Here is a 23,208-nt window from a genome sequence, read left to right on the forward strand (position 1 = left end):
GAAAAAAAATCCCTTGCAGTATAACTCTACGGTTTGCACTCCAGTGATCTTGGATTCCATTCTTGCCAAGTATGTGTCCTTTGAATGCCCTAGCAAAAAGGGCAAGGGGCGGGGGGGAATCAATCTATGTTCAAAACCACACGGTGCTGAGCATCCTTCTCTGGAAACAAAGACCGCGCTTACCTTGAGGGAGGCTGAAGAACAGCCCCACAGGCAGAACCCAGTTTAATGGAGAGGGAACTCATGGAGGAGCCCTATTACCTGCCACTTACCTCAAATATAATCCCAAATATGACATTCATGGTGTGAAAGGCCTTTGTAGAACTCCGACTGTTCAAGGGGGGGCTCGGGTGCAGGCGGGACTGGCAGAGCGGGACGGCAGCGAGGGCCCTCGATGGGCAGCCTGGACAGCCGCAGACCCCACCCGCGCTCAACCGCCACGGCCCCCCACGGGAACCCCAGCACCGCGCCTCTGCTCACCACTGTTCACCACTCATCTCTGATGAGAGCTATTTCGGCAGTCACTGCCGTACCCTTTGTCAAGGCAGGGAATCCCAAACTGGATGTCATGTGAACACTGCAACAAACGCAAGCTCTCTTGCTCCTGTTATTTCCTTTCCCCTAAACTTCTGACGCCTTCCTCCCAATAAACGCTTTTCTGTCCTTTCTGAAGAGGACCTAGTATACATATACATATGCGTACACATATACAACAGACAGATTTGCAAAAGGAGATCAAACACTCTGCCTCTGAAGAAGCCCTGGCTGCGGACGAGTCTGTGGTTCGTCCCAGGAACTGGGGAGGGGGCAAATACCGGACAAGCCCAGATCTCCAGAGGAGCCCCAAAGGTAAGCGATTCAGAGTGAAGATGACAGCACCTGTAACGCTGGTAGGAAATTCCAATCGTTATTGCTCTCCAGCCCCATGTCAGCACCTATTATACAGTCTAACGATATTCTGCAGAGCAAACTGCCATGAGCTGTGGAATTCCGTTATTAAAAGGAAAGTTGCACTTATGTAAGCTGCATTCCACCTGCCGCCTGCATTTACGTCTTCTAACATCCGAAGTCTCTTGGCAATGAGCCGCCACGTGCCTTGCCCAGGCCCCGGGCGGCGCGTCCGGCGGAGCGCTCTGGATTATTAGTCATGTTTTTCAGGAGAAGTCCCTGGTCCCGCCGCTGGGACCTGTGCAGGTGTAGGCTCACGCACCCTGGTCATCACCAACGTGGGAAACTGCTTCAAGTCTATTTCACTTCCACACTGTCAGGGCATTTATGAAGCTGGTACACTGAGACAGTGCAAACTCCCCATGAAACCTGCTACTCCTACTTCTTAAAAGTGTCAGAAGCTCATTTTCCTTTTGCAAGATGAAGGTGATATCTCTGCAACATTTTCCCACGTGTTCCTCCAAGTAAGAGGATGCAACGGAAGCTCATACCCTTCCTGAGGGTCCCATCTTGCCTAGAAAATTCGTAATGCCGCGGAGACGGGATCGAGAGCGGATCGAGAGGGGATCTACCACTGCGGTAACCTCTGCGCCCGGCTGTCCCCGCGGGCCCCGTGCGGGCAGCTCCACGCGGCCACGGCTACAACGATGTCACTTCAGTTCTACGAGCGATGCAGAATCTGAAGCGCTGGGGAAAACTGCCTGCTGCTCTATGAGACACGAAACAGGGTTGGAATGAGCCCATTTCCAAACCCTCCTCTTACTGCTGAATCTCCCCACCATCAACTGTAGCCAAGCATGAAGAAAATTAACTTGTTTTCAGTCAAACCAGCACAACCTCCAACAGTGGATCTTATCAATAAACGTGGTTTTTCCATCGGAACAGTGATGGACGGGAAACAGCACACAGCAACTGGCCCTGGGGCTCAGCCGCATCCAGTCACTCCACCTTAACTTCCTGCGGAATTGTTTTACTGACGTGAGAAAGAGCAGAGGGATGGTATTTTGCATTACAAGCTTCTTCAAGGACTTGCCCTGCTCAAGACAGCAGACACACGGAAAAGGAAGATACAGCCGCGAACAGTTCGAGTGCTGCGCTCTGGAAACCCACACCATGATCTGCTTTTTCTGTGGCGACACAGTTCTGGATCCCCTGCTCAGGAACGCCTGCACGTGGCGCTTGAAGGGACACGGTCTTAAGGCGTTAATTGCTTTAAGGTTACATATTCATCCATATCTGCTCACAGTAAAGTTAGATCGCTAGAAAAGTTACTTTATATTGTATATACTATACATTCATCTTCACCAAACAATTTCTGTCTGCCGATGGAGACGCCCATTGATCAGCCTGTACCACAAAAATAGGGGATCAGCAGCATTAAAAAATAAAAAAGCCATCGAGTGTTGTAAGTGTTGGCAGTGAGGGCACAGCAAGCTGTGACAGACTTCTAACAGCCACACATGGGCAAACTAACACAGAATCCACGCAGTGACCCACGATACCAAATACTGACTTGGTGTACGTGAAAGAAGTAACACTTGAACACAAGTCTGTGTAAAACCCACGGAAATTCCTGATACAAATGGATTACCAAATGCAAACATCTCATACGTTAATATACGCTTATACAGCTCTCTCCAGATCAGTATGTCGAAGTCTGACAGCCATTATGAAGACAAGCAAAGGCATCAACCCCATTCACAGGAGGAAGCAGACAGGGAGAACCCAACAGGCCTGACCCAAGCCGACCTGCGCGTGGGGCGGACCCGCCTCGTCCCTCCTGCCCGTCCTGCCCCGTCCTGCCTTGTCCTGCCCCGTCCTGCCCTGTCCTGCCCCGTCCTGCCTTGTCCTGCCCTGTCCTGCCCTGTCCTGCCCCGTCCTGCCTTGTCCTGCCCTGTCCTGCCCTGTCCTGCCCCGTCCTGCCTTGTCCTGCCCCGTCCTGCCTCGTCCTGCCCTGTCCTGCCCCGTCCTGCCCCGTCCTGCCCCGTCCTCCCCCGTCCTGCCCCGTCCTGCCTTGTCCTGCCCCGTCCTGCCTCGTCCTGCCCTGTCCTGCCCCGTCCTGCCCTGTCCTGCCCCGTCCTGCCTTCTCCTGGTTTGACACGCACGACTGGCAGCGCTTTTCAGCTCGTAGCTCTCAAATCTGCACAGTCACATCCTACCTGGAGCCTCCACCATGAAATATGGTCAGAAATTGGAACTGTGACCTTGCGGCTGCCATTTACGATGTCCTGTTTCACCCAAGAACTGAGGACCTCCAGGAGCTGGTGCTCCAGGTCCCACAGACATTTGCATAGGTCAACAATCACGAATCATGATTTTTGCACCAGAAATATTAATAAAGTGCTGCTTTATTTTATATAGCCTGGCAGTAACTACACTTTGGCTGATAAGTGGTACGTCTGTTCTACAGTCTCCCTGGAGCAGAGCACAGGCTGCTCTGTAACACGTTTGCTGCACGGTCACAGGGACCCCCAGCCCGGTCCGAGGAGCCGGGGGCTGAAGTGCCCATCCCGCACCCAAACCCACGTACACACAACCTGCTTTCACTGCTCCTTCGCACATCTGCGCGTGTTGTTTTGCTAAATACAGACCAGGCTCTCATTTCTTCCTGCAGTTCATCATACTGTACAAGTTGGGCACCTTCTACAATTAAAATAAAAAAGTTAAAAAGCTGTCAGGTTTAGACAATTGTTGAAAGCAGGCTTGACACAAACAGAGCTAATTCAGCACAAGACACAATTGTGTCAGACAACACAAAAATAGAGAAACAGCCAGAAAAACAAATTGGAAACAGTTCTCCCATAGTACAATATCAGTGTAAACGTTTATCCCGATCGCCCGGCCTGCCTTGATAAACAAGAATTCCGATGGAGCTATCCAAAGGAGTCCGTTTCCAGGCACCTAGCTGCCCCATACGAACGCAGCTCCGATAGGGAGTTCATTACTAACTAGATCAAGTCTCTGCTGAGGGGAAGAGGAAACTCTGGAGAGCCTGTGGTCACTTCTGCTCCCGACACAGAACCAGGCAACTGCTAACAGACCCGAGCTTCACTTTTTCACACTCCCCAAAAATGGCCACATCCGTTTCTTTAAGATGGGGAGATACCCAAACCATCACAAATAAATAAGAAAGATACCAGCTTATTACAAAGCCATAGCTTTTCCCAGGACAGTCTACAGGATGTGAATTCTGACCTATTTTAAATGCTGGTAACAGCATTTTTAGATTCTGATGAATGCATTTTAAACCCTTCACACACACCGGCAGGGCAGGGGAGAGGAGCTTAAAGGTGAAAATTCAGGTTGTCATTTAAGCGTCTGGTTAACACCACAGTTCACGCGCTGCAGCCGGTGCCTGGTGGGAACGGTGAGGCGCCGGGGCCCGAGCGGCAGCCCCGTGCCACCGTCCTCACCTGCACAGCACCGCGCTCCCCGTTCTGTTCACGGGCTCATTTCTTCCAAATGCTTGTCAAACCGCATGCATTGGATTAGTTCAGTGACAGAACTGCAAGGCTACATCAATTAACCATTCTCTCCTCTAAAGCAACTTCCTGAAATAAATGAGAACACTTGTAATTACTAAACGGCAAAACCTGTTCACAGCGCTCCTTTGTTCTGAAGTGCTGTATTAGCAGCAAGCGCTGCTGAGCACTTCAAAGACGGGAGGACAAGCTCTCCTCCAGCTTTCGCAGGTGTGTCGCTGGGACAATTCATGTTCCTGACTCCTAAAGACATTCCAGCCGGGATAAAGCACACATTTAATAACTATCACAGCCAGCCACCCCATACACCCATGTATCGGCAGAGCTGCCTGTTACGTTCCCCTTTTCACACAACCCCCTTCTTTCAGTCCTGAGACTAAACCGGGTCAGGAAACCGCAACCTCCCCACAAACCTGCACAATTGCAGGGTTAGCGGAACAAAACCGTACCTGCCAGCGACGAGCGCCGAAAGCCACCGAAACCCGGCAGCGAGCAGAACCCTTTGTGTCTCCTCGGCAAGAACAAAAGACGGAGCCGCCCCCCGCGCAGCCCGGCCCGGACCCACCTTGGAGAGCTGCCGGCGGAGGCTGAAGCGCTGGACCATGGTGCGCGGCCCGGCGGGGCTGGCGCTGCGGGCAGGGACCGCAGCCCGGCCCTCCCGCGCTGGAACCCGACACTCGGCCGGGCCGGGCCGCCCGGGGCGGGGCGGGAGGGAAGGGGAGGGCCGGGCTGGGCCGCGGCGGGGGGCGGGCACCGGCACCCAGCCCCGCCCGGCCCGGGGAACGGCAGCGCTGCCCGCGCCGCGGCACAGCCAGGCCCGCCGCAGCGGAGCGGGGAGGGCCGGGGAGCAGCGGGGAGGGCCGGGGAGCAGCGGGGAGGGCCGGGGAGCAGCGGGGAGGGCCGGGGAGCAGCGGGGAGGGCCGGGGAGCAGCGGGGAGCGCCGGGGCCGCTCCCCGGCAGCCGCGGGGCTCCGCGCCGCCCGCCCCAGCCCGCCCCGCCGCTCCCGGGACACGCGGAGCGGGGGCCGTGGGGGCTGCGCCGGCCCCCGGCCCCTCTGCGGGCACGGCAGGACCCGGGGGGGCGGAAGAAGCACCGGGGCTGGGTGCCCCTCGGCTCCACATGCCGGCCCCAGCCCCTCTGCGGGCACAGCAGGACCCGGGGGGGCGGAACAAGCACCTTTTTAAAAGGTATACAAGCCATCGTACCTAAATCCAGATATAAGGCACGTGCAATCCAGAGTCAGACACCTGAAAACCGATGGAGATTATGTACAATTCTGTTTGAGCAAAGCGAGGAGGCTGGTCCAAAGCATCATCCTGAGTTCAGCAAACAGGAAACCTGGCGAACGCCAGCTCTGACAATTCCAGCAAAATGTCACTTTCAGTGGCTGACTTGCAGGTGTATATGTTCTGCAAGCAGACGATCTGTGTGTCTCTCACTCCCTGTTTATCTTTACACACGGGGTTCAACAGCAAGTTGGAGTTTCATTCTCAGGCGATTCAGGTCTGGTGAACAGCCGGCCGGTCCTGCTGGCCTGGAAGACAACGAGGTGTGAAGAGCTGGGCTGGCGCTGCTGAGCACAGGCGTAGTCCTGGACACTGCAGGGAAAAAGACATTTCCAGCGGCACTATCACGCTCTCCCAGCCAGCTCTTCTCGCTCACACCACTGGTGCCTCTGCACAAAGGGGCACTGGGCGTTCCCCACCCTGCCTGATACAGCCCGTGTGCCGGACCCCGCAGGGACCGTGTTTCCAGTGCCACCACTCTGCTGCTGCTCCATTTCCAGTGCTGCCGCTCTGCCGCTGCTCCATTTCCAGTGCTGCGGCTCTGCCGCTGCTCCATTTCCAGTGCCACCATCCAGTGCCGCCGCTCTGCCGCTGCTCCATTTATTTCCAGTGCCACCGTCCAGTGCCGCCGCTCTGCCGCTGCTCCATTTATTTCCAGTGCCACCATCCAGTGCCGCCGCTCTGCCGCTGCTCCATTTCCAGTGCCGCCGCTCTGCCGCTGCTCCATTTATTTCCAGTGCCACCGTCCAGTGCCGCCGCTCTGCCGCTGCTCCATTTATTTCCAGTGCCACCATCCAGTGCCGCCGCTCTGCCGCTGCTCCATTTATTTCCAGTGCCACCGTCCAGTGCCGCCGCTCTGCCGCTGCTCCATTTATTTCCAGTGCCACCGTCCAGTGCCGCCGCTCTGCCGCTGCTCCATTTATTTCCAGTGCCGCCGCTCTGCCGCTGCAGCTGCCCCGCCTGCCGCAGGGTGCAGGGTACCCAGGCGCGCTTCCTCCCAGGCTTTGGGGTTTGTATCGTTTGACAGTCCTTAACGACAAAACGGCTCAAACGCGCGTTGTCTGAGCCAGGCCGCTGCTGACGGAAGCCAGGCTTCTGCAGAGCATGCAAGACACGCTGTGCCTGCCTTCTGCCCAGCGCTTGCAATACTGGCCAGACACTCTGGAGCTGTTTCAGTACCAGACCAACACTTTAACAGGATGGATAAATACTTCAGTTCCAGTTTTTCAAAAGCAATTACTCAAAATGAAATGAAAAAGAAACCACACCTCAGTTAATTTGAAATGCTGTTCAGAAATTCATGTCAAAGTCACAGGCATGCTTTGCCCATAGCATGTAGACAAATATTTTTCTCTATGGAAAATGCAGTAATTCGTTCATATGAATATCAAAACTCTTCCTCTGCTTGATTGCTTCTACATTCCTTTTTATGCATCACAGTTTTAAAACCACATGAACTACTCCTCCTTGTATCTATGTTGACTTGGGACGTGCAAAGATGACACGTCACAGCGTGGATGACGGTGGCGGATGGCAGAGATTAAGCTAACCACCTGCCACGAGAGATTTCAGATTGCAAGTCCAATTAAACAAAAGCTTACTGTTCAAACAGCATTCTGCTCATCCACTCCAACCGTGTACAACAGCAGCAGCTACTCAGTGCCAACTGCACAACCCGATTTACCAGTAAAACTTAAACCTTCCATAGGCTGTCATCGCACAACCAGAAAGAACGTGGGACGGGGTGACAGGCTGCTGGGCTGGCGGGAGCACCCGCAGAGCACCCCGCGCCCCGAACGCGGCGCTGCCGCCCGCTCCGTCCCGCCTGCCGCTCCGCACCTCACCCAGAGCAAACCGGGGCGCTCGCACCAGCCGCAGGGAAGTTACTGCGACAAACGTGGGGGTACTTTTAGCCTTCAAAAGGCAAACAAAGCCAATCCATTAGGCAGTGATTTACTGTGCTTCCTTTCACAGGTTGGACACATCCTGAAACTTTAAAGCAGCAGGAAACTTAAAAAGATTTGATATTGCAAGAAAAAACAACAAAAAAAAAAAGAAAGAAAAGAATGTACGACTGCATGGGTGTTGCAGACTGAGTCCAAGCAGAGGCGACATGCAACGCACACACACCTCCGGGTGTCACACGTGCCGCGCACTGCTCAGCCCTGGCGGCATCTCCGCATGGGAGGCTGCGGCCACCGCGCCCTGCGGGACTCCCCCACTGGAGAGCACTGCCCGTTCTGTGGGCACAGAGTGGGAAACGACAGGAATGCACCAGGCCCTGCATGCCCGCAAGAAGACAGGAGACTGCTCCCCTGAGCGAAGCAGAACACAGCATCTGAGCAGCGCACGTCCCGCGCTCCCCCGGCCACCTGGGCTGACCGAGGGGCCCTGGACTTCACCGAGTCACACTCAACACTGAACACGTACCCTACACTGCACAGTAGGTTCCAGCTGCTTCAGAACAGCTGCTCGAGTCAGGAAATGCCCTGGTTTGATGCTGAACCTCCAAAATTACGTTTTTGTTTCCTTTCTGCTAATTTATCCATGCACTACCAAATGACTGAGGCCTCGTGTACTTGAATGTTTGTCTGCGTGCTCAGTGTTCATTCTGAAAACTTACACATCCTGTACAATCTTCACAATACAACTTGAACAGACACAATTGCAACACGAATGCAAAAGGGAGGGCTCCTTTTTGCATTATGTTTGAATGGCTGTAGCACCAATCCCTTCAGTACATGGACCTGCCTACCCAGGAAAACAGAGTAACTCGAATCTGTGAGCAAATCTCCTGGAACCAGAGACAGCTGCAGCTGAGCTCTGACTCCGCATCAAGCCACGGCTGGATCACCCAGCACCGCGCCGCGCACCAGCGCTCTCCTCGGGCCTCGCTGTCAACGGGGAGGAAGCCCTGGTGCAAACGGCCAAGAGGCGCCACGGCACGTTCCAGCCACAGCTAATCAAGGGCCCCGGACCCCGCGCACGCGGTGGCTGTGGTGTCACCAGCTGGCAGCGCTGCCTCCATACACAGTCACTCCGGCATGCACTGCAAAGTCCACTTCACTGCCGTGCACACTCACACAGCCTTGTAGAAAAATGAAGGTGACTTAGGCCAGAATATTTGCCTTGTTAAGGAAAAATGGTTTTAGCCCATTTTTAAAGTCATCAAATTACTCGGAGGCTAGAGATACGGGAGACATTTGTGGCTGGGCCATGAAAGGTTATGAGAAGGGTCAGTGCAGCTCTCTAAATAGAACTGGGATGGGAAAGTTGCAAAGAGATCAAACAGAGGTGTTTATTTTATAGCCGCCATCCAAAAGGAACATCTATAGATGCTTAGTTCAGCACTGAAAACCCCAGCTGTGATACGAGAGCATTATTTGGCAGCATTCTGCCGTGTCAGCGGTAACTCGGGTTTCAAAATGCAGAAATGAGTTCCACAGAGACAAAGCATTCCCTGCCAGGACCTGGACTCCTTTTCAAAACGCTCACTTTCCCTGGACATGCGGGGAAAGTACATTACCCAGTTACCGGGCCGCAATTTTATATTGACCATGTGGGGCCAAGGGGAAACCGATGGGAATGAGACGCTAGACGAACCTCCCGGCGCTGGCGGAGCGCACACCAGATGCTCGGGGATTCTGCATCCAGCAGCTGCACCGTTCTCCTTCCGAACTGGGTCAGCGCTGCTCCTTCTGCACTCTGACTGTACTCAGCAGCCTTGCGCACACCTTTCTGTTCCTCCTGCAGGAAATCTGCACCGAGAACAATCTCGCCCTTGTCTCCTGCTCTTTTTTGTGTGTTCAAAGATACACTCAGGTTTTGTGTGTGTCCTTTGGGAGCCCACTGACCAGTGGGACAGCTCGTGAAGGGAACACACTGGAACAGTCAGTACTGCGCACGGCCGGTCGAACACGCCGCTGAGCAAGGGCGGGCAGGGAGAGCCGCTCCGTCCTGCCGGGTGTCCGCGGCATCCACACCGTCCTGCTCCCTCGCTGTCTGCCCGCAGGCACGGCCGGCGCTGGGTGACCACCCTCCCACCTCAGGGCTGGACGCCCAAGTCCCCAGGAGCCCCCGGTCCGGCCCTGGGGCAGCAGGGCCGCAGCGCCCCCGCGACACCCACGTCTGCTCCCCACCGTGGCTCCGAGTGCGGGCAGACAGACACCGATCAGGAAAGGAGCCAGCCGGCTGAAATTCCACCCGCAGACCGAGATGGAACGGGCAGATTAGCAAACCTGATGAGAGCAGCATTCTCCTGCGCCTCTGTACCAGAGGCCTCGCATGCAGCATTTCCCAACTGATTTCTATGATCTGCATAGGGCTGTTATAATCATCTGCTTAGTTTAACACCGAAATAGTCAATTTTTTGTAGCAGCACGTCTGTGTTAAAGAAAGATGATGCAACTGCATCTTGTGCAAGAGGTGCGCTCTCCCCGAGCTCACGTGGTCCCAGCGCTTGCAGCAGCTCGGCTCTGCCGGCAAGTGCAGCCAGAGCAGCGTCAGAGCAGCCGCGCGGCCCCCGCGGGGCGGCGGAACGGAGATCCCCTCGGCGCTGCCGGCGCGGAGTCACCGACGGCTGCAGCGCAGCGAGCCCATCACAAGTAACAGCGCGTTCCACGGGCGAGGGGACGGCGTGAGCAACGCTGCCCACCAGCCCTCGGTCACGTCGCTGGTGTGGATCTGGCCGTGCGGGGAACAGCCCTGCTCTGCGCCCAGCAGCCCCTGCGCAGCCTGGAACCGCGTGCGCTGGCCACGACCAACGTGGAGCCGAGGTACGGAGAACGTGAGAAACAAAGACCTCGGCCGGTGAGCAGAACGAACGCCTCTGACCGCAGAAAACACAGGACTTTTAACTATAAGAAGCAGTCAAGACAACCTTACCCAGCAACCATTCAGTGACTTGTGATTAATAAAAATTATAAAACCAGAAAAATTTCAGTGAGATTGCAAAAACACACTAAAGTGACCAAACACTGATACATTCAAGGGATCGGAAGTCGCTCTGTACCGCAGCTGGCACAATGGGATTCGTGCGGCAGCGTGCCAGGCTCTGCGCAGAGCAGCCCCGGCGCAGGCTGTGCCCCACGCGACTGCCTTAGAGCGGACGCGACTGCCTTAGAGCGGACACGACCGCCTCTCATGTATAACGTGCATCCTCTGCCCATAAACCAGACTTTGAGCCTAATGCCACTCTGTGCTTCACAAAGGTCACTGTCACCAGCCTGGGAAGAGCGGTGCCTGGTACAGCATGGCCTCGCAGAGCAATTCAACTACTGAAGGTTAATCTCCGAGCCTGTGAAACAATCCTCAGCCTGCGCCTGGCGTATCTCCATCTGCAATTAATCCATTACAGCGACCTGCCAGTATCTTATCTTGTTGCACGGTGCAAAGAAAGCAACCCTATCCCTGTACAAAGCACGAACACGGGGTGGTGCTGCTCCGCTGGAGGACAGCGCTGGCTGCCACGGCGCGGTCACACGCAGCACAGCGCTGTCCACTCACGGCTGTTGCTCCAGGTGCCTGCAGCACCGGGTTTATGAAAGCGAATGAACGGCCGTTATCGTGAATGTCCCCTGCACACCAGCCGTCCCGGTTCCGCAGCCCTCGCTGGGGACGCGGGTCACCGCCCTGCAGCAGCGGCTCTGATCTGCGCCGTTTGAACAGGGCTCAGCTGCAGGCACTACTAGTAAAATCATACCTAGTATTTCCAGAAGGGCTTGTGACTAACCTGCTCTATTTGTATAACTAATCTTATTTCCAATATGAAACCAGTCTTTGTGGCCAAAGCTACAAAATGTTTTACACAGGATGAGTCATGAAAAAGCCTCAAAAACGTCTACCACCTACCTAAGTGGAATGGGAGTACAAACTCTGCAGAATGATGTTAGGAAGATTCCCTGTTCGTTTGGGGAATGGGTTAATGCCCAAGTAATTTTATACATCCAAGTCATACTGTTTATAGCCACAGTAGACTTTCCACACAGTTTTAATGTTAAAAATTCCATCTTCTGTCTTTTCACATGTGGTTGTCCCAGGTGTGTTTTATGGTATTTAGGACAAAAGAATTTGTGCAAAGTGGTTCTGACAAATAAGTTTCTGCTTTAGAAGACTGTATCTGGAGAGACGCTGTTCGTTCTTCCACAGCTCTGTTACAACAGTGGAAGGGTGGCACAGCTGAACGTGCCACCTCAGTTACGTTAACATGAAGTGTGCAGACCACTGTGACTGCTTGAAAAGAGCCATTAGAAGTAACTAAGAAAAGCAAGCTTACTGTTAGCAGCTTTTTGATAGTCATGGAGTCAACGTCATCACCAGAAAATACTGAGGAACTTGCAAACTAAAGACTGGAAACCGTTATTGCAGAAGCATACATCATCATTTTTCAAAAGGCAGTGTGACAGAGCAGAGATTTAAGCTGTTAACCAGAATCCAAAGAAATTTGAAATACCTATGAAAATTGATGCTCAACACTAAAACGGGCTGAGTGTTAGAGAAGCTGAGGGCACACAAGTCCCGCCAGGACGCAGAGGGGAAGCGAGGGGTCCCTGGGAAAGCTGCCTGACACAACAGCAAACCCTCCTCCATCGCTCCTGGAAGCCCGCAGCAAGTGCCAGCCTGGAACGTTGGAACACGCAGGCAAAAGCTGCAAATCCGCAGAACAGTTTGATACCACATTCGTTCAGGCTGGTCTGTCTTCCTGGCGACACCAGAAGGTGTCAGCCAAGGGCTGCCAGCAGATCCTCAACAGCTCACTGCACAGACACCGGAGGGACGCGCTGCGCAAGTGCAGCTGACGTCCAACCAGTAATACCCACACACCAAACACAAGGCGTTGCACATTTGTAATCATGTCTATTTCAATAAGATTTTGTATTTTTTCCATAAAACCCCAACAATGGCAAAAGGCTTCATTACTCCACTCAGGACCGCAGGTAGTTACCGCCTGAAAGTGCCTGAAGTGGTTTTCCTCCGACTAATATTACAGTGAGACACGAGGGTGACACTTGCCTTCATTTTTCACTGCACCCGTTTTCCTGCCAGCAGGGGAGCAGCAGGAGTCCCCCAGAAACCCCCGTCCTTCCCGAAGCCACACCAGCCAGGGTGACCCTCGGCACAGCCCCAGAGTCCCCCAGCACAGCCCCAGGCCTGGCCGGTGTCCCTCAGCACAGCCCGGTGTCCCTCAGTGCAGCCCCAGGCCTGGCCGGTGTCCCTCAGCACAGCCCCAGGCCTGGCCGGTGTCCCTCAGCACAGCCCCAGGCCTGGCCGGTGTCCCTCGGCGCAGCCCCAGGCCTAGCCGGTGTCCCCCAGCACAGCCCGAGGCCTGGCCGGTGTCCCCCAGCACAGCCCGAGGCCTGGCCGGTGTCCCTCGGCGCAGCCCGAGGCCTGGCCGGTGTCCCCCAGCACAGCCCGAGGCCTGGCCGGTGTCCCTCGGCGCAGCCCCAGGCCTGGCCGGTGTCCCTCGGCACAGCCTCAGGCCTAGCCGGTGTCCCTCGGCACAGCCCGAGGCCTGGCCGGTGTCCCTCGGCGCAGCCCCAGGCCTGGCCGCAGAGCACGGCCGGGCACTGCCACTGCCCTCACGGAACTCACTGAACCTGACGCCGACACTATTTTGCACCAAACTCCCGCTACTTCTGTATCAGTGGATCCTGAACATCGTTCTGTTTGTCGGTGTCTTTGCGGGTAACTCGCCACCTCACCAAAAAAAGCTCCGAAAGGACGGCGAATCGAGACCCACGCGGGCTCAGCCATTGCCAAAGCACCGCGATCCGATCTCCCGGCTCGGTGGGTGCCTCTACGGGAACAGCTTTATAAAAAGATTTCAATTTAGACTGCTTGAAATACAAGACCAAGTGAAGTACCTCAGTAAGACCTTAATTATTACATTATGACAATCTCATTTCTCAGTTTCTATAGAAAGCCTGACAACATGCAGTAGGATATTACACATGCAAATGCATGTAAATGAGGTGTTAGAACAAATCCAATCTGTGGTTCTGGGATAACGTTTTGTCCTTCTATTTCAACAACAAACTGAGAGGACAGAGAACAGAACAATACGGTGAACTAAAAATATTGTGTGTGCAGGGGATTATCAAGAATTTACTCTGTTAGGCCACAAAGTACTCAACGTCCTCAATTCCCCCGGGAGCAGAGCACCTCAGCACCACCCGGAACGAGGCGCAGCCGGTGCTCTTTGTTTTGGAGAACCACACAAGCAGAAGCTAATGCTTACAACACCAGCCTGTTTACAGGCAAACTTCAAACAGCACCACAGTTCTCCACGTTGACCTGAAAGGGACTGACCCGCCTTGACAAACTCTGAAAGCTGCCCCAGACTTCACCCCGTTCTTCACGTGAACTGGTGCTGTAAAGATGTTTGTGTTTGCGCAGTAAACTCTACGTGGGATCACCGCAGTACGCAGGTGTCTCCATCGCCCGGGCACACAGCAGCCGCGGCACCGACCGCCTCGGCCCGGCCCAGGGAGCCCAGCGCCCGGCCCAGGGAGCCCAGCGCCTCGCGGGGCCCGACCTTGCTTGAGGGGCTTTGCAGAACAAAAACGAAATAAAGACCCTTGTCTCCAAAACTTTGCAGCATCCACACATAAAACATCGGGAGGGGAAAAAAACTACAAGCCAAACAAGAAAAAGCCCTCTTGCATTAATGATACAATATTTTGGGATTAACTTCCTAAGCTTCCTGGCAGTGTGACTGATACAAATCCCAAGACTACGGCAGATTTCACAGCAATACTGCAGCAGTCCTGCTCTTTCTGGCTCTGTTTGGGGGAATGGAAGGTGTAAGGTCGCACTGAGCTCCTGAATAACTGTTCAGCTCCTGTGCCGCTGCGTGGGGCAGGGCTGCCACCAGCTCCCGCGAGGGATCCGGGTACAGCACCCGGACCTGGCAAAACTGCCTCAGAAATGGAAGAGTGCAACTGTGCCACCAAACCCTCCCCCCGCTACAGACCACCTGCCGAAAGACAAAGGCAGCAGCAGGTAACAGGCAGATGCAACACAATTTCCTTAGCAGTGATCAGGACTAGCATCCCCACCCTATTTGAGGTCTCGTTCTCCATAGCAGCTGAGATCTGGGCAGCTGTGGGTGGTGCCCTCTCAATAAATAATTGCCAGGGACACACAAATTCATGGTCCCTCGTGAACCAAACACTTCACTGACAAGTACTACATGAGCTTCAGGCCTGCGCTGTCTGCACAGTATCAAACACCAGCAGGATCAGTTCTCTTGTGCCAAGAGCCATGGTCAGACCCTCTTCAAGAGCATACGAGTGAGAAATCAGTTTCACAATGCTTCCTATCTTTACCAAAGGCTTTGTTCTCCAATGAGCACACCTGTAAAACAGCTTAAGAAAATACAGGTTATAGCTGAAGTTAAATCAGAAACCCAGTTTTTCAAAAAAAGGAGTGCTTCAACTGAACTGCCCTGGGAGAGAAGAGACATGGTAAGACAAACACTACTCGGTATCGTCAATAAGCTGCAATGTATAGGTCTGAAAGAACAGGTCACAGGACAGAGACTGTCATTCTGGTGAAGGCTTTTTCCCCCCAGGCCAGACAAAGGAGGAGACGGTGGTGACCCCATGCTGGCACACGGGCCCCGCGCCGGGACATGGACCCTGCACCGGCACACGGGCCCCGCGCCGGCACACGGGCCCCGCGCCGGGCTCAGCCGGGCACTGCAGTTCGGGCACAGGCTGCAGCATGCGCCCCAAGCCTCCAACAGCCTGAGACCCACAGCACCGCTCGCTCAACCTGGAATTCTTCACTTCTATAAATCACACAATAAAGCAAGCGGAGCAGGAAAAAGCCTTCTACCTCAATGCAAAGTTCTACTGCAGGAACCAGGTAACGGCTCCCAGTCACCCGTGTGTTCAAAAGGAGCTCGCATTTCACGGATCAAAGGCAGAAAACAAGCCACCTGCCATGTGAGAAAATGACTAACGCATCTTTCAGGCTCTTGCTTCGCTGCTGAAGAAGCTTTTGAACACAGCAGCATCAGTGTTTACTGAAAGAAACTTGCTGTTAAAAACAAAATTCAAAAGGCTTAAGGAAACATACAAGGAGATGATAAAGACCAAAGGTAAATCTGAGTAACTTACTGCTGCTGCGGCGGCCTCCTCTCCACCTACACAGACAGAAGAAGCAACCTCCATCACGGACAAGTTCGTGGGGGCGTCTGTGGTGGATGACGACCTGGGCCGAGCGGGCTGCGCGTCCTGGGCAGACCTCCTGTTGACCTGCGGGCTGCCCTTGGGTGCGTCCGCCTTGCCCCGCCTGCTGTGCAGGCTGGTCCCTCGCTTCATCTTGGGTGGCACTCTGATCTGCTGGAGGACACGGTTCAGAGCTGTGGGGTGGGTGGAGACACCATCAATGTCGGCGCAGACGCTCTGGCTTTCCAGATCCACGTCAGGCTCCAGATCGGCCTGCGCCTGCTGAACGTCATGCGGAGAAATGGACGACCTCCTGCGCTGGTGCTGGAAAAGGTGCTTCAAGCCTTGACCAATCACATTAATGTTCTCCAAAGCATTATGGGTTATTTTGGATAATTTTTGCTCTGATTCGTGTTGTTTTTTGGTCTCTTGATCTTGGGATTTGCCTCCAGGATCAGGGTCATCACACAACTGTTCAGTGCCAGGGAGCTCCATTGACGACACCCAACAGGTTTATTTGACTATTCATACATAAATACGTCCCCTGTCTTTAAAAGGCTTGTGTTTGTTTTAAAAATGCCAAGATTGTCAGCCAATTAGGTGTGCGACTGCTTCAAGAGTGACTATGCATGCAGCTGTGCCACGGTGATCTCATGCTTATCTAATGTTAAACAAAAAAGTCATTATTATACATCCATGCAGAAAGCAGTGGGTTAAAGAATCCAATGCGCAAAACATGCCATTAACAAAACGGAACGGATCAGTTTTCCGAGCGTCCCTGGTGCGGTATTAGTTGCGTCTGGGCTGTGTGCAGCGGCCAAAGCTGAGTGAGACAGGTCATTCATCGCCTGGGGACGGAGCCCAGCACGGAGGGCACAGGAAAGCGAGACGGGGGAAAACTGTTCAAAAGGGGGAGAAGCAAGGACAAAGCAGTGGGGTTTGGTTTATTAGAACAAGCCCATAACGCTATCTAACAGAACATGAGGTTAAACTTCAGAAGAGCATGTTAGTCTCTTTGGCAGAATTTATTTTGTTCCTCAACAAAGATCTGATATTTTGTGCTTCAAATGCAATGCCTGCTCTGCCTAGCTGATTTCCTGTAGAATGCCTAACTTCACAGTATTTAATATATGCAAGAAAACAGAACGTTTCCAAATCAGTTATGCATTTCCAAATAGCAAGAAATGGCTTATTACTGCCAGCATGCACTGATGGCACTGGCAGCGAGATGTGAAATCTGTCTTCAAGCAAAACAGGCAAGTGACATGGTTTCAATTGGCATAGTCTTGTCCGTAGTACCCCGAGAGAACCAAAACGTCTTTTTAAAGGTAGATTAAGCAGCCCGTGAGCAGGGGAGCAGCAGCACACGTGCAGCTCGGCCTCTGGCAGGGGTTTCGCAGCTTTGCCAGTGCGGGGGCAAGAGCTGCCGAGCACCCAGGGCAGGGAGCGAGGGGAACGGAACGGAACGGGCGGGCAGGGGCTGCCGAGCACCCAGGGCAGGGAGCGAGGGGAACGGAACGGGCGGGCAGGAGCTGCCGAGCACCCAGGGCAGGGAGCGAGGGGAACGGAACGGAACGGGCGGGCAGGAGCTGCCGAGCACCCAGGGCAGGGAGCGAGGGGAACGGAACGGAACGGGCGGGCAGGAGCTGCCGGGCACCCAGGGCAGGGAGCGAGGGGAACGGAACGGAACGGGCGGGCAGGGGCTGCCGAGCACCCAGGGCAGGGAGCGAGGGGAACAGAACGGGCGGGCAGGGGCTGCCGAGCACCCAGGGCAGGGAGCGAGGGGAACGGAACGGAACGGGCGGGCAGGAGCTGCCGGGCACCCAGGGCAGGGAGCGAGGGGAACGGAACGGGCGGGCAGGAGCTGCCGAGCACCCAGGGCAGGGAGCGAGGGGAACAGGCGGACAGGAGCTGCCGGCACCACGGGAACGAATGGAACGAGACGGCGTCTGAACCGGTTTCACACCGGCACCGTGAGATCGCGTGCTCAGAAGCCGATCACTGTTTTCTTGCAGGAGCAAGTTTTGGTCAGGCTTCTACAAATAGAGAAACCGGATCTCAGAGGTCTACCTCAATCTCGGCAGAAAGCACCCCATGCTTTAAAAAAACCCACAACGTTTCGTTTGGAATGCAGCGTGTGTTTGTGATTTGAGAGCATTCATTTTTATCTTAAAACAGCTGCAGAAACATGGTGCATTGAGGTTACAACAAGAGCACCCTCAATTCTGTGCATCTGAAACCTGACACAACGGGTTAATCAGATTTTCCAAAACGCTCTCCAAACTGGCATCCAAAAATATCGGAAGAGCTGCCTCACACTCTCCTTTTTCAAATGTCACTGCGATCAGCTGGAGGCAGATGAAACCCAGACTTACAGAGAGCAAAACACTGGAGTCATACCGGATTTCATCTCAGTACTTCAAACATGTTATAAGCATTGAGTCTAAAGATATTGGCCATTTTAATCAATAACACATTAAACGCAAAGTAATAAACCACATCCCAGAAAAACATATTTACCCATATTCATGCAGAAATTGTGTGGCAGAATGGAAAAAAAGGTGCAACCAACCTTTTATTGTTACATACGTAACACTTTCTTCAATGACTTTAAGTGACTTTATGACTAGTACTACGCTTTGACTTCTAACCTCCCTCTTTCTTACTGTTCATTTTTCCTCAGGTAAGAGGTTTCCAGAAAGCTGAGCTGCATGTCCCCACTCAATTTAAGTTTTGGGGGGAAAAAAAAAAAAGGCAAAACTAGATTTTCCTTTTCACAGACGAGACCAAACGGTTCAGTGAACAAACCTCACTGGCTAAAAAACAAGAGTCCCAAAATTATCTGGCATACAAAATACAAACCTAAGAGGTGCCCCATAACCACCTTTTCCATCGCAGCTGATGCCCTCAGAACTGTCGCAGCCAGGACTCACACCCGGGATGCCCAGGACACCCTCCCCAGTGTCTGTTCCATGTCCTGCACACTGTCCATCGGTTCGCTGCTGGCAACGTGCGGAGCTTAAAGAACAGCACTAGTTACAGCACTCACTAGAGTTCCACGCCTGACCTGCTGGGAACCCCTAACCCGCTGAAACGAGCCCCCAGAGCACTTCCAAAGCGAGCTGCACCCGCCGGCGCCCGGCGCCTCACCCGGGCCCACCGGAGTCGCGCTGGGCTGCCTTCTGACGTCACTCCTCCGGGAGCCTGTGCCCACCCGCCCGGGCGCCACGGGCCACTCTGTCCCGAGCCCGACAAGGGCTCTTCAGTTTGCATATCTGGCATGAACGTCTTGAAACTCCTTCTCTGTCCTAGCATCTACTTTCGGGGGAAAAACTGCTTGTAAATGTGAAGAACTGTGAACCCGCAGAATTCATTAGCACATTTATCTGCATTAGTATTCAAGTTTTGTGCTCTTTTCTTTTCCTCACTTACAACAACCTTTATATTCTGTTTGAGGGATGAAATTGAGTACTTTATAGCATGAAGTTCAAGAACATACGTTTCTTATTCATACAAGATTAGACTACATCAGAACAAAATTCACAATTCCATGTACTATCACGCTGAGCAGATGTTATAACATTATTACATCACAGAACATGCCAATATAGCCCTTCACTTGTGCAATTATTTCACAGTAGCACTGGGAAACAAAACAGTCCAGAAAAGAGAAACTAGCAAACGCAGCATTAGCTAAGTGTGAACACATAAAGCAGTACTTGCCTCCATCACGAGCCCTTCAGCATGGCTGACGCACAGCAGTCCCTCCGCTCAACACAACTGCAAAAGAAACGGGGTGTGAGATGCAGCCCTTGCAAGCGGGAGGAAAGACACAAACTGCAAACTTGTCATTTGAACACAAGTGCCTCTGGAAGCCATTTTAAACCCTTTCAAATAACTGAAGGGATACAAATGTAACTGAAGTTAAAACCGAATCTCACAGAGTTAATCGAGAAGCTCTTTTGAAGGAACTTTTTCTCTGGGGTTTGTGGGCAGCAGCACACACCGGAGGCACCGGCAGACGTCAGGGCTCCAGCACGTGAGGTCACACTGATCCACAGGCTTTATCTTCTCCTCCTATTTAGTCCTTCAGATGCTCTGGTTTCTCTGGATTTCACCTGACAGCACGTGAGCACTGCGAGCAGTTTGAAACTCGAGCACCTTTGGGTCCACGTCACCAGGAAGGCTCTGTCACCCTGGCTGAACTGCTGCTGCCCAACCGCCACCTCTGCCCAAGGCCAAGGACACCAACCCACCAGCCCAGCACCCACCCCACACCAGACGTGGCCACGGCCTCCACATGGAACACGAGGATGCCGGGGTGAGTCCAGGCTGGGCGGGGGACACCCCCAGGACACCAGCCTTGGCTCTCCTGTCCCAGAGCAGGGAACGGAGGGTTCCAGGCCCCTTCTGATGACCCGTTTCGTGTCTCTGCGACAAGCCCGGGCAAGGGCAGACGCTGGCTAGAAGCCAGCGGAGGATGAGGACCGCTGGGAGCAGGTACCGTGACCCGTCCCCCAGCCAGACTCGCCGCACTCAAACACAGCTACAGCACCCGACTTCTCAGAGCCGCCTGGAGACAGGACACGAGCTCCAGCGCACAGCGGCGCCCAGAGCACCGCGAGACCGCGCACACCGGGGCGCTCGGACTGTTCTAGGACACACCCCGTTCCCACCTCCCAGAAGACAGCAGAGGTAAAGAAAACGTTAATCAATAACTGCAGTGGGACGCTAGAATGTGAACAACGTCATGACAGCAAATGTGAAGAATTTAGAAATAATGAATTAAAGCACTTTTGAAAGAGACGCAGAAGAAACAACATTTCTGCAGTAGCATGAGTGGAGAACTGGGCACCAGGCGTGACGTGCTGTTAACTTGAGGTGCCACTAACATAACTTCATAGCCATTTTAGTTGTCTTTTTTCTTTTTCTTTTTAATGTTAATGTTATTTTTTATCAATAAGGACTCTAAGAGCTTCTGCCAGAGAGATCTCCACAGATTTGAGCCACAGCACCACAGGACGCTGCAGGTCAACAGGTGCTTCTGACTCCAATAAATTCCACGGCAGAGCCCACTCCCAGCACACCCACAGACGGCTTGAGACGCGAGGTCACGAAAACTCCCTCGACGTTCTTCCTGTGAATCACAGCCTCCACTGACACACAAGCCGGATCTCCCATGTTCTGTCAGAAGCTCCATTTTTCTCCATTTCTTCCCTGAAAAGCTACTGCAGTGGGCTAATCAGAATTCCTTTGCTGTCCTGTACTTACGAAGGACACACACAATCTTACCTTTTCTTTATTTTCATACCTAATAGCTCTATTGCAGAGCCATTCACTGAGCATGAATGGGGGGCAGAAATAAAGCAAGTACTGCTGGTGCTGGTTTGCTCCAGACAGCTGGACCGTCTATAGTGTGGAAAGGTTTCTTCCCACTCTTTCACTTTTTCTTCATCAAATACTTCATAAAATGAAAATTTCAAAAAAATGTTCAAGTATCTGAGACCAAGACCAGAAGTCTGAAAAGGCTTGGGCCCATTAGATTTCAGTTAAACTTTATTCAAGTAAAAGTTGACTCTAAAAGCATCAGTTTAATGAATTCCCTTCCCAATCACAGTTATTTGTAAATAAAATGAACTCTGAGGTTATCACTGAAACAGCTCAGAGCTGACTCACCTGCAACTGGAGTCCCTGTTACAGATAAAACCGGGATAGAAACGTAGAAACAGGGAAGAAAAACCATTTTCAAACAACAGAAAATATCCTATCTTTTTCTATATTATTTTGAATACCTATTATTTATGCTGTGTTTGAACATCCTGAACCCGTAACGTCACTGCGGAAGTCAGTCAGTTCCCTGAGGAACCCCCACATTTGTTCCTCCCATCCCCGGGTCAGTCCGAAGCTCGTCACAGAGCTCTGTCCCCAGCAGGGACCTCGGGCAGGAGACGCTTCCCGCTCCTCCTGCCCGGCCAAAGAAAAACATGTTTCAGAATGATTTTTATCAAGAAACAGCCCATCTTAGTTGAGAAATCCCGGGCTGCTTTCAAAAGCTCATTCCAAAGTGGATTCTGTATTGAAGCAAATAGTTTAGCAAGAAATACTGGAGGGGCAACAGTGGAAAACCACGTGTTGTGGGAACTGGGAGCCTGAGCAAGCGGTTTCTGTGCACAGAGTGCGGGATTTCCAAAGCACCCTCGCCGGGCAGCAGCAGCAGAGCCAGCGGGGAGGGAAAGCTCGGGGCGCCCGCAGCTCGTCCTGCCAGGAGAGGAACTCAAGAAACCGGAACGGGCGGCAAGTTCAAGGGGGCTGCGGTTTGGAACACCTTCAAAGAGGAAGACAACAGTAACAAACAATGTGAGACAACTGGACAGTGGCACAGCCACCCCTGCCCAACACCTGGAACAGCAGGTACATCTAGCTATGGTGACAGAACAATTTCTAAAAAGTCAGAGTGGGGAACTGGTGCAAGAATGGAAGAAAAGGGCATGCAAGAAACAAATGCAAAGAACATGGGTTAGATGTCAAAAGACAGGGGGAAAAGACCAGAAAACTATATTATTTTTAATAGAAAAGATACCTGTAGTTTTTAAGACATAATTCTTCCTCCTCCTTCTCCAAAACTCACCCAAGAAAAGATTTCCTGGAATTCTAGTGAATCCAAAAGAAAACACAGAAGATACGTATAAAGGCTCTCACCTGGCCACAAGCCTGACCCCGCCAGCACTGTGTGCAAGAGCAGAGTCCGGCTGAAAGAGCCAACCGAAACACGAGAGCACGCGGACCCCGCACAGGAAACCGCGCGCCCCGGGGAGCAGGGGACAAACCAGCTCCCAGCCTGTGTGGAGCAGGGCAAGCTCTGGTGAGGTTCGCGTTCCAGCCCAGAGCCAGGCACTCTGATGAACCAGCAGCAAGTGGCAGCCCCAAGGAATAACTGAATTAACGCACGGTGCTCCGGGTACGGAGTTCACCCCGTTCACGGCGAGGAGGGACGGACCAGCGGAGAGAAAGCGCCACTTCAACAGAACAGGGGACACTGGGCAAAGCAAGAGACCCACTGCCTATTCTTTAAGCCAACTGTACGGTGTTACAGGACAAAACCAACACAGCAGGATAACAATAGCTTTTACTGATTTCTGCTTAATGATTTCCCCAAACCCTCAAGCCATTCCCACATCATCCTGCAGTGAAGAAGGAAGCAGGGGAACGATGCCATGTCTGCCCCCTTGCATCCCCTCTGGTGCCACGGATCAACAGGACACATCCGACTGCAGGACAGACAGACAGGACCCCCGGCCCACGCAGCTCTGCCAGGCCTGT

General features: G+C 53.2%; 1 protein-coding gene across 9 annotated transcripts in view; it reads right to left on the reverse strand.

Moving 5' to 3' along the window:
- Positions 1–23,208, reverse strand: part of TMCC1 (transmembrane and coiled-coil domain family 1) — a 72,973-nt gene that overhangs the window by 40,538 nt on the left and 9,227 nt on the right. For 2 of the 9 annotated variants that reach the window (XM_065074765.1, XM_065074764.1), the window contains exon 1: positions 4,880–4,902. The exons of 1 other annotated variant lie outside the window; for it this stretch is intronic. Coding sequence is in view for 5 of the 8 variants with exons in the window: in XM_065074766.1 (XP_064930838.1) it covers positions 15,838–16,383 (546 nt within the window). In the remaining 3 variants the exon portion in view is untranslated. Of the gene's footprint in view, positions 1–4,879; positions 4,937–4,995; positions 5,140–15,837; positions 16,550–19,611; positions 19,669–23,208 lie in introns of those variants that run through there. 6 more of the 9 variants (XM_065074767.1, XM_065074768.1, XM_065074766.1 and 3 more) reach the window with 6 other exon arrangements.

The sequence above is a fragment of the Columba livia genome, chromosome 10, assembly GCF_036013475.1.
Source record: "Columba livia isolate bColLiv1 breed racing homer chromosome 10, bColLiv1.pat.W.v2, whole genome shotgun sequence".
In the NCBI taxonomy this organism is placed as follows: Eukaryota; Metazoa; Chordata; class Aves; order Columbiformes; family Columbidae; genus Columba; species Columba livia.